The 12,209-nt window shown below is 33.6% G+C and overlaps 1 protein-coding gene across 1 annotated transcript; it reads right to left on the bottom strand.

The window, feature by feature from the left end:
- LOC104785487 (F-box protein At2g39490-like) lies at window positions 9,022-10,725 on the bottom strand. The gene is made up of 3 exons (XM_010510706.1): window positions 9,833-10,725; window positions 9,550-9,708; window positions 9,022-9,459 (listed from the first exon to the last, which is right to left on the bottom strand). The coding sequence occupies exons 1-3, from the start codon at window positions 10,643-10,645 to the stop codon at window positions 9,250-9,252; spliced, it is 1,182 nt and encodes a 393-aa protein (XP_010509008.1). The 5' UTR covers window positions 10,646-10,725; the 3' UTR covers window positions 9,022-9,249.

Here is a 12,209-nt window from a genome sequence, read left to right as displayed (position 1 = left end):
ATTTCAGGTCGTGACAAATAGCTGAAATATACATTCCGAAACTCGATATTTCCTTGAACAGCAGACAGAATAGTTCCCTCTTGATTAGTCCCCGAGGATGAACGACTTATCATCTCAAAAAGCCTATACGCGGCAATTCTTCCCTGATCAAATGAATAGAAGTTTGTAGCTGCTTGATTCAAACCCCTGCACAGCACAGTATGAATACAATTAGCAAAAAAAATGTGTATACAGACACTGGTGAAAAGAAAAGAAGATAAAAGCAGTAAAAGTAGAAAATCTGAAGCTTACAGCCCACTTAATATAACAGCAAAAAGGGCTGTTATGATTTCTCCACCGTTTGCTCTATGGTGAATAACAAAAAACCGACCAATCCAAAGTTGCATAGCACATGAACATATAGCAAGCCCATAAGTAAATCCAAGTCCGAGTCCTTGCACAAGACTAATCAATATACCATATCTCAGAGTTGCTTGGAGAGAAGTTGCATAAGAGTATTTTGCAAGAGTTTCATTCGTAAAAGCACACAAAGTCCTAACGTAAGAGACCGCCTGCACATAAAGAATAAACTCTTTTAAGCGTTTAAAAATATTTCAGATGTGTTCTGACACGGTAAACTAACCAGAAAGAAAAAACTCATAATATGGACCAGTAGGGGATGTGTTTCAGAAGAACTTGTACTCATAAAACAGACTAGCAGGTGTGTAATTACCATGCATCCAATATGCAAAGTTCAAGTTACGGATGCTAAGAATTATTACATTAAACCAAGATAAGTAACAAAAAAAAGTCCGACCTGTCCAAATACATTCTAACCTAATCTGAACTTCACACAAGTTTTGATTATAAATAAGAGAACAGTAAAAGATATCAAACTTTGCACAGCGAAATTCAGCTTTGATGCTCACAAGTCACAGAAGTCTCTGTTACAACTCCAATGCTTAAACATCATTGTCATTATCGGAAACATGTCATTTAATGCTTGCAACATAATTCATCAATCAAATTGCAATATTTTGTAAAGATAAACCTACAAATGTGAATACCTGTTCAGCAATGCTGGCTGCTTCAGCATATGCATCTTGAATATTTTCAGCAAGTCTGTGAAGAAATATATTAGATATGCCTCCAGCAGCAACAATGAAAGGACCGGTTGCTAACGTAATGAGCGCAATTTCCCAGCAGTTAACAAAACCAATAATAAGACCACTGATAAATGTTGCCATGTTATGAATGTAATTCCCAACCTGCAATATCCATGATCAAAAAGATTAAGGAAATGGCAGAAGATGAATCATTCCTTGCAAAAATAAAGAAATGCAACTCGCAAATTTGAAAAAAAACCGGATTTTGAAGGTTAAACATACTTTTTCGCTTAGAGCCGACTGAATGAGTAGGACATCACTCAGCACTTGGCTCACTATATCCCCGTTATTCCCATATGTATCGAAGAAACTCATATCCTGATTTAGTAGTACTTGTACATACTTTGACCTGATCACAGCAGTCTGCCTCTCTCCAGTCAGTATCCAGCAAGAGACCTCTATAAAAAAAGGACACTTAATTATGGTGGCGAATAGTAGCATCATTGCAGTGGAGGAAAGAAGGACACAACTATATTATCTAAGGATTTCAGCAAAGGTGAACTTACCAATCCAACCAGATATGAAAACACCTCCAGCGATGTATACAATAGTCAGCGAAAGCTGCACAAAGGGTATCAGTAACTTAGACGGGCACATTATTTCAGGATTGGTGCCAGTGTTTCATGAATCCAGATAAACTAGCTTGTAAACAGATAAACCTCGAATAAAAAACAGGCATCCAGAAGACCATACATAGAAATCCCTAGAGGTGAGAAAAACGAAAGCATAGACTTGGAAAAAGGGCTGTCTTCTTTTGAGCATGAATTTGAGTACAAGAAGAGGTTTTCAAAATAGGCTTCCCAGCTAAGTCAAGAACAGCTGGCTTCCAGGTTGATATTCAATTTAGAAGCAGCAAGTACATGAAAACCAGTATACTTTCTAGTCCTATAAATAATAGCACAAGCAACTCATGCAACAGAGAATCCGCTATCAAGCCAATATGCATATTCACAAAGTTACAATCACAGTTTTCCACAACCTCAAAGAGAAGCTAAATCATGAATCTTTCAGGATAAATCATACCAATGCTAAAGATACTACATGTAAAAGAAAACAAGTCATAGCTCGATTAATTAGTCCACTTCTTGACCTAATACATTTATGACCACGGAGTGGCACAACCTTAATGGAGATAACATCCCTGCTATGTTAACCTCTCTACCAGATGTTCAAGAACCTCCTCACAAGTCAGTAACTTAACCCTAATGTGTCAAACCACTAAAATTACAATCCCGCTCGGAAGGAGAAAGTAAAGTTCCAAAATTTCGTTCAGTTACATATCCCAAAACTAAATACTAAAACTTCATAAGCTTCCAACAAGGCAGGCTAATTACAAAGCACAGTAACCTCCAATTCCCATATCCCCAAAACTCACTTAGCTACCAAAATTAGGAATTTTTGTAAAAACCCCCACAAAAGGCGTATAGACACGTACCTCGAAAAGGCGATTGAACTGATCATCACTAATCCGGTGATCAGATTCACTGGGGAGAGCAAGGACGTGAACAATTTTGGCAAAGTAATGCAAGTAAACAATAAGCGCAGTACCATGAGCAGCAGCAGCAAGGGATCCAAAAACCATAAGAACCCAATCAAAACGATCAGCACAAGCAAAGAGCTGAGAGAAAGGAACAGCAGCAGGAGGAGGCTCCATCTCTTCAGGCTCCTCCATATCTTCCTCATCCTCTGCTTGCGTCGCCATACCCGTACCACCGTTCTCAGCACCAGGATCGAGGTAAGGAGAAGGAGACTCAGGAGGCTCGGAAACCTCAGAGACAGGAGTTAACGGTTGTATATGCGGCGGAGACCAACCGAACAAACCTCTAGAAATCATCATCTTAAACGACGGCGGAGGGGTGAGGAGGAATTGAATAACACCTCCGTCTCCTGGATTAAGCAAACCCTAATAAGTTTTTAGGTTTGATTTTGAAAATTTTGGTCACCGGATCTGCTTTAAAGCTAAAAGCTTTTTTACAAGGTTGGAAAAGTCTTGGAATCGCCGATGAAATCGTTTCCGGTGATATTATATTTTTTTTAATTTTTTTTCGTCTTTGTTTTTACTTATTTGTTTTTGAAAAAAAAAAATGTATTTGTTGTATTTTTTTGGGTTTTCGTGAATGAAGAAGAAGAAAAAAAAAAGTGAATGACAGACAAGTCTTTTATGTATGTGTGTGTCACCTGATGTTACACAAAATTATATTTTTTTAAAAACATTCTATATTCAACTAATTAAAACAAAAAGTATATAGTATATACTATACACCAGAGAGGATTGCTAACGGTCAACTACGGCGACGAGTTTTGAGTATTAGTTTGTTTTAATTTTAAATTAATTATTCTCTGCTTAATAGTACTTTTTAATTAATATAAAATAAAGAACTATGGTTTAATTATTACTAAAATTTGTAATTTAGCATATGAAAAATAATTGTTATAGATATATATATATATATATAGTAAGTAAGGTAGACAGGACTTTTTTTTTTTTTTTTTTGACGATCAAACCCCATATATTAAGTTATCGGAGATGAGTCTGTTCGAGAGAGAGCCAACAGAAACTTAAAAAACTAAAGAAGGAAGAGTCACAGATCAAACTGTCAACTCTCAAGTTATGCTCAAATATGAGTGAGACGTTCTTCTTTATATACTGGACCAGATCGCACCAGCTGCAATATATCCCCCAACATTTACCAACGTCTTTGTCGTGTCCACTGTATGTACATATACTGAATTGTCGAGTTAATTGACGTTACTGAATTGTTCTTTCAATTTTTGATTTGTCTTTTAAAAAAAAGTTACATTATTCGTGCTCCAACTAAACCATATATAAAAAAAAAATCACGAGATCTTCGTTTGATGATACTTCTCTTTCTTGTATACGTCAAAAGGTTAAAATAATAGCAAGACTAAAACCTCCTTATGTAACAGTTAGGAAATTACAAATGAAATACCCAGAAATAGTAGTAGATTGATTTAAGTAAATAAAGACTTGAGAAATGTGCGTGTTGTTGGTTGGTGTGCCGTGAAGAATGAGACAACAGCTAAGCTGTGATCTGTGTTAACGTTAGAAGAAGAAAGTGCGGGTGATGAAAGAGAAGAGTGCAACTACAAGTGAGATTAGCATTACCCCAGTGGAGGGGGCAGGTCAGGGGTATCATTGAGGCAGCATGGGAGCTTCTTCTTTTTTTCTCTGCTGCCAGTTCATTTGATCTGTTCCCCTTTTTTGCTAATTTTTCTCACTTTACCAAAACTGCTAACATATCTTTATCTTATTATATAGTTTTTGGTTGTAACTGGACCTTTATAATTGAGAGATTATGCGTTTTTAAAAACATGTTGAATTTGTTGACAAATTTTAATGAAACAGTCTCTATTTTTGAAAACACACAATTTCGTTGTTCTTTCTAATTATAGTTGTTACATTGTAGCTGGCAAGTCAAGTATAATTGTTTATCTAATAATATGGTTAGTCCGTTGATTTTTCTAACTATCGTTTTGCAGTACACGCAATGGGTACTATTGTGTTGTTATACATCCATTCTTCAGCATGTTTTATAAAAACATTGGACACTTAATTGAATATCTTTGTTTAGAGTGTCCTTTAAAAGTTTTATACCATCAGGCCTGTCTGAGCCATTTGGGGTTGGTGTGAGCAACTGTCCAAAATATGTTTGGCCACGAGATTGTTTTTTTTTTTGTTAGAGTCATCGTTTTGTCCACGTTAATTACATATGTGTCATCATCTCATTCGTTTAAGGGTTATTTTTTTCTTTTTTTGTTTGGTATAGGCAATTCTCGTTCTGATCTCAAAAATATAAAATAGAAATGGAATGAAACATGATATTTCATTAAGCTTTGTTTCAGCATCGTTCACTCCGTTGCTATATCTCCGTCTAGTGAGTCGACTTATCTATTTTGCAGCTTTGAAGCACCTTTTTTTTTTTGTCTAAAAGGTTTTTGAAAGAAGCTCATATTTTTTTGTAAATCTTTCATCAGAAAAAGGAAGCACTTTTTAATTTCGTTGTTAAGTCCAATGTTCAAACTTAATGATGTTATCGAAATGGTTTAGTTGGTTTAGCGTTAATTAATCGATTTAAAATGACTTGTTATGCACGCTTTTCTTTAGTTGACAAATGAAGTTTCCAATTTCCAAACATGCTTTTGTTGAACGGGTCCAAGAAAAAGAAAAAAAGAATACACGTACATGGTTTTAAAACGAAATTTCACCTAAACTAAATATTTGGGGATTATAGGTTAAAATTGCAAGTGTACGAGAATCAACTATCCATTAATCTAATACTACTATTTATAGACTTACTAGAATTTGTACCCGCGCACGCGCGGAATTTTAATTTTAAATATTTCTTATCAATAGAAATTCTTAAGCTCAAATATAATCTTTCCAACTTTTGAGTATAAATTTATATAAATACTAAACTTACTTTACTCAGTGATATACAACATATATATTTTTGACAATTTGTTAGAAATACTCTTTTTGGCATATCCATTTTCAAAAATGTCCATTATTTTATACATTTTCATTTTTGCCCTTTTTTACACAATTACACCATGTTAAATTAATTTTTAGATTTTTTTTTTAGGTTTGGGTTCCCAATTTACATTTAGGGTATAGTTTTTAAGGGATAGGGTTTATAGTATTTGGGGTTTAGGATTTATAATTTTGTCATTTTATATATTGAAAAGGGGTATTTTTGAAAATAGACATCATGAAATGGTATTTTTGAAAAGTGACATAGAAAAGAGGTATTTTTGAAAACCCCCTATATTTTTTAAGATAATATTTCTTTGTTATATTTATTTGCGATTTTACGTGGGATTTTAGTTAAAATTTATATCAGTAAGAATCATTAAATATGAATATAATTTGAAGATTAAAAGATAAATATATATAAGTGCCGTACTTATTTTACTAATCTATATATAACATATATTGTCTACTGTCGCAATAATATTGTCGACAATCTTGTGACCTTTTATCTTTAAAAGAATTCATTCCATATTCATATCTCATGAAAACATAATTTTAAAAGTTCTAACGTCAATGTCGATCATTGACCTAATTATAGAGACAATTTCAACATATCGATATCCTACATTAAATGCGAATATACAAAGTTTCAGGAACAATTTTAGTGTTATGTCGCTACAATGAGGTTGTCCAAATGCATCATCTGCCATAATAGAATTTCCGACTAAGTCAAGAATGCTTAAATGATGAAATGTTTAAACCCCATAATGAATATCTATTCACTAATCCAAGTTACATATTTTTCTACAATCTCATATGTTATTTGCAGATGTTAATTTTGTGATGCAACCCCAGCTTCGTCTTCTAAAAAAAACATAGTGTACTTTAAATATGTTGTTTTTGCCAATGTTTTGGGTTAAAAGCATTTGATAATATATATATATATATATATGTTATATTTGTTATATATGTTTTGTATCATGTTATAAAATTGTAGCTCCAGTTGATAATATACGTTATGAGATATGCTACACAAATCACATGCCACTTTTTGTAACGCCTTACATATCATTTTTTCTATATTTCCTGACCATTGATTTTGTTTTTTTAGATAGATTATCTTTTCAAAATTCTTTTTCATATGTTTCCCAAAAAAAAGTGTGCCTCTTACAATGTCTTTGTTTTAGATCAAAACTTTTAATTTAAGTTAAGTTAAGTAATTAATATTTTCTATCTTATAAGTAAAATTTAATAATAAATCTTTATGGTATATGTTTCTTAGAAACTAATGTTTCACTTCAATTTTATTTACATGTTTAGATTTTTTTTTTTTTCAACCATTGGGCCACAACTGGCCAGCCTATTAGCCAAATTCCTACATTCGTAGGAACCGGGACTCGATCCCGGGTGTGATGGTGCCTTCTGCAAATGGACTTACCTCCTGCACATGTTTAGATTTTTATAAATACAATTACATAACTTGTTTTTTTACTCCACCATGCATTAAATTCTTACTTACATTCTAAAACTCATTAACCCATTCTAAATTTTGGAATATAATCATTTTTGGTTATAATTTTAATAATAACATTATTACTAAAACAAATTTATAGTTTTATTTTTAATATTTTAAAATTTTCATTTATTTTACTTAATTCATTTTTAGATAATTATTAATTTTATTATTTACTAAAATATTATATTATTATTTAAACTATTTTAAATTTAATTAATTTTAGTTAATTCATTTTTTATTTATTTTTTTACTATTATTAATTATAAATAGTAAATATGCAATGAATGAATATTAAAAATAATATTTTTTATGCAAAAAAATGATTAGGTGGAAGCTGATGTGGAGAAAGGAGAAGTGAGCAAAGTTAACTTTATATATATAGATTACCTTATTATTTTCGCTGGGAACATTTTCGTCTCCTTTTTTTAGGTGCCTACAATTATTTACCGATGTTCCCAGCGAGTCCTCCGAAATCAGTTCCCTCTTCCACCAAGCCAAAAAAGCTTAAAGGTGGGGTCTAGTTATTACACATGTCATCATGCCATGCCAAAAATAATTCATGCCATGCAAAAAACATATCATCCTGTGTAGTTATTATACATTACACATGTTATTATACATGTCATCATGTCATGCCAAAAAAAATCCGGCACTGTTTGACTTTGAAGATTCCACTTTATTTAGTAGATGTAAAGCTGAAGTCTTTTTCTACACCAATAGTCAAGGCCCAAAAGTGGCCCAGAAAAGACATCAAGTACAAATAAAAGTTTTTAAGCTTCCCTCAAACCTTAATATGTACCATTCTTCTTTTTGGATAGATAAACCCGCCGCCGCCGTTAACTTTTTCAGTTTTTTCAATCCGTCAACCCAATATGATTAGTAAATAAATTTGGCATTTTTTTCTATGAATCACATCAATAAGTAATGATGTGAATTAATTTTAGTTAATTTATTTTTTATTTATTTTTATTATTAATAATAAATAATAAATATGCAATGAATGAATATTTAAAATAATATTTTTTACGCAAAAAAAAAATGATTAGGTGGAAGCTAATGTGGAGGAAGGAGAAGTGAGCAAAGTTAACTTTATATATGTAGATTACCCTATTATTTTCGCTGGGAACATTTTCGTCTTCTTTTTTTAGGTGCCTACAATTATTTACCGGTGTTCACAGCGAGTCCTCCGAAATCAGTTCCCTCTTCCACCAAACCAAAAAAGCTTAAAGGTGGGGTCTAGTTATTACATATGTCATCATGCCATGCCAAAAACAAATCGTGCCATGCCAAAAACATGTCATCCTGTTTAGTTATTACACATCACACATATTATACATGTCATCATGCCATGCCAAAAGCAAATCCGACACTGTTTGACTTTGAAGATTCCACTTTATTTAGTAGACGTAAAGCTAAAGCCTTTTTCTACACCAATAGTCAAGGCCCAAAAGTGGCCCAAAAAAGACACCAAGTACAAATAAAAGTTTTTAAGCCTCTCTCAAACCCTAATATGTACCATTTTTCCTTTTGAGCCTCTCTCAAACCCGCCGCCGCCGTTAACTTTTTCAGTTTTTTTAATCCGTCAACCATATATAATTAGTAAATAAATTTGGCATTTTTTTCTATGAATCACATTAATAAGTAATGATGTGATTTAATTAATTTTAGTTAATTTTTTTACTTATTTTTTACTATTATTAATTATAAATAATAAATATGCAATAAATGAATATTAAAAATAATATTTTTTATGAAAAAATGATTAGGTGGAAGCTGATGTGGAGGAAGGAGAAGTGAGCAAAGTTAACTTTATATATATAGATAGTCTTATTCTATCATATGCATATACTTGCGAAAAATCATTTTAACGTTGTTTTTAAGTAATTTATCATAGTAAATATTAGAATAATACATATTGGTGAAAAAGCTTCAATTGGCTCTATCCTAACAAAGCCAAACTTGAGTTTGTTTACAAGGTTTCTTGTACATCAAGAAATAGGAACCCACGCGTTAAAATGACAGCAGATTAATTAAAACATGTGCATATGCGTGTATCTTTAGACATAATCTTATGTCTTTTCGATTCGAAAGCAGAGTCAATCTCTGGAGAACGAAGACAGTACAAGCAGAGGCTGATTGATGTTGACCATTTGCTGTAGAGCCAATATCAGTTGATCATTACTATCGTCTTCATTCTTTGATCCTTCCAATTTGACCAGCTTTAAGTTCGTTAGTACTCTTGCATGCTCGCTCCCATATTCAGCATCAACATAGACTTCTTTTGAACTATAAGTATTCAAATCGACCTCCGATATATATAATCAAAGGTATTAGCACGAAGCCTAAACCAACATGTACAAATTAAAGTTACAAATGTTTAGGTGCTTGACACTTACAGTTACAAAGAGGCGTTCAATTGAAGGACAAAGTTTGAGAAAAGAGATCAGGATTTTGATGTTTTCTTGGTTCATCGAGTTATCAATCCACCGCAGTTCTTGTAATTTGTAGAATTGGAATGATCTCCAAGATGATGATATGGACGGTTTCATCAGTTCCTATATAAACAAAAGTAGTAATACATAACTTCTCAAAACATGGTCCAAAAATTTAAATAGTCTACGTCGCACACTAGATGATAGAATCATATCAATCGTAAAATAAAATAAATATCTTTGTTACCTCGAACATCCATCTACAAAGTGTAAGAGATTGAGAGTTCTTAATGATCAGCAAGAGAGGACCGGTGTCTAAAGCATTGTTGTTAAGGCTTGGGCCTTGTCTTACGTCGAAAATCGCATTGGTCAAGTTGAAATGTTCATGGATCTTCATCAACGGTAGAAATCCTTGGTAATGAAGGGTTTTGAGCTTAACTGCTCTGATTTCGAGATATCTCAGCTTGGGGCAACCCGAGATGGATAAGTGAAGAAGTTTAGTTGGTGAATCAATAGTGAGAGAAGTTAACCCCTTGCAACCACCAATCTTGAGATTCTCAAGTAAAGAAAAATCCAAAACCATGGAGGAAACGACCTCGTGGGTTAACGAGTTCACCGAGTCTAAACAAAGCGTCTTCACCACGAAACCACTTGAGTCGTCGACAGGTCTTGGAATCTGATCGTTGATCTCGAGACGCCAGCAAAAGCTTTCTTCTTTCTTAGAACCATCAGGGAAGAAGAAGCTCATATGCATGACGTTATTAGGTGCGAGAATAGTGGACACGAAGGTTGACTTGTCGACGTGTAACTCTAGCTTCCGTGTGTTTTTAGACGGGTCGTGTTCGTCGAAGTTGTCGATGAAATTAGAGACGGCGTGAAATATGTCTTCGATGGAGCCGTTATGGCTGTGAGCGACGAGTAAGGCTTGATTCCAAACGGACCTATACCGTGTGGAGACGAAAGGGATAAGTCTTGCGGATTCAAAAGGGACGAAGCCAATGATATAGAGGAGAAGCTCTAGTGGTAAGGTAGAGAGGATGTCTGGTTTGAGTTCGTTCATGGTGAGGTGCTCTGAATTTGCCGAGGAGAGGTTTTAAGAAATGATTAGTACGATTATGGTACGTACGGATTTTGGGTTTATATAAAACACTGGATCCTCGGCGCTGATCATGCTATTATTGTTGTTAGAAACACATCTTTATATAAATTTTTTTTATTATATAAAAAGCTAATACGTAAGTCCTATGATGACATTTTGTCTTCGTACGTATTTTTCAACACATTCCTAATTTTGAAGCACTCCTAACGTTTATCCAAAAATATTCAAAGCTGTTTACAAAATAACTTTGTCATCAGTGTCATGATAGAGTCAGACGAGATATATTGTGATTTTAATTGTTCCATCTATTCTTTTTTATTCGTATGGGTTGTTCAAATCTAAATATTCGACTGGATTCATACATGTTCTAACATGTAATAATATTTAAAACATAATTGCTCAAATGCATGTATCGGAAAATCCAATTGTTTTAGATGTTGACATATGCACAGCCGACCATGGATTGACGCAAGTGAAACTTGGGTTTTGAGCTTCGTATCTATAAGATATTTTACTGACAAAGCTACATCAGTCCAGTCAGCCATCTGGTGGGTTCAGGACTTTTCTCACAATGTTGTTCCTTTTCTTTGTTTAGAGCTTTCAAATTCTCAAGACGACCAGACCAGCCATATCCATTTGGTGGTGTTACTGTTCATTTTTTGTTTTTGTAATCAATCATCATCGCAACAATGGCGATAAAAACAGCAGGGGTAATAGTGGCGATTAAAACCAGTTCTTGAGTACCAATTTCTTTCCGGAAATGAGGATTGGGCATGATTAGTGTCTAATTAAACTAGTGAAAGCGACTGCTTTGGCTAATATCATCCAAGTTCATATAAACGTCCGTATAATGTTTTGTAAAACTGTATGAGTATGAGGTATGGTTAATGCAAGGTACGTTCCTGCTTTAATGCTTTTGTGCAAGATATGACGTATGAAATCAATCAAATTAATAAGTTGACCGTCTAGAATATTGGAGATTTTGTTAAGAAAGCAACACACCACCTATATATATTAAACTCTAAAGCAATTTATTCAGGCAGAGTTGAAATTTCTATAGTTCAAGTCAAAGCAATACTTGTATTAATTAAAAGCCTAAAACATTAATTTTTGATATCCACTTAATAGATCCATAGATTGTTTGAAGTTTTTTAATGAGAGAACACATAATTGCAAAGAGCTAAAGAAACAGAACAAAAGCAGAGAAAAACAGAGTGTAGAAACGCATAAGAAAGCAAAAAAACACAGTGTGAAGTGTTCGACAAGATCAATCAAGATGGTTATATTATAAAAGGCAGAAAAAACCCTAAAAACCTAAACGACATAAAGAAAGAGACTCTTGCAAACAGCACAAATTAAAATGACCTGAGACAATAAAGACGCTGGGCTTTATCTACTGTCCCTCCTGAGCCTGTGGACCCGCTGGTTAAGCTTCTCGATCTTGAAGACCATACTCGAAACGCGGTAAAGAATCCAGTAAAAACCGAGAGCCAAAGCGATGAGGAGGAAGTTACGTTGAGACTTG

This window comes from Camelina sativa, chromosome 5 (assembly GCF_000633955.1).
Source record: "Camelina sativa cultivar DH55 chromosome 5, Cs, whole genome shotgun sequence".
NCBI lineage: Eukaryota > Viridiplantae > Streptophyta > Magnoliopsida > Brassicales > Brassicaceae > Camelina > Camelina sativa.
This window is presented reverse-complemented; position numbering and strand designations above follow the sequence as displayed.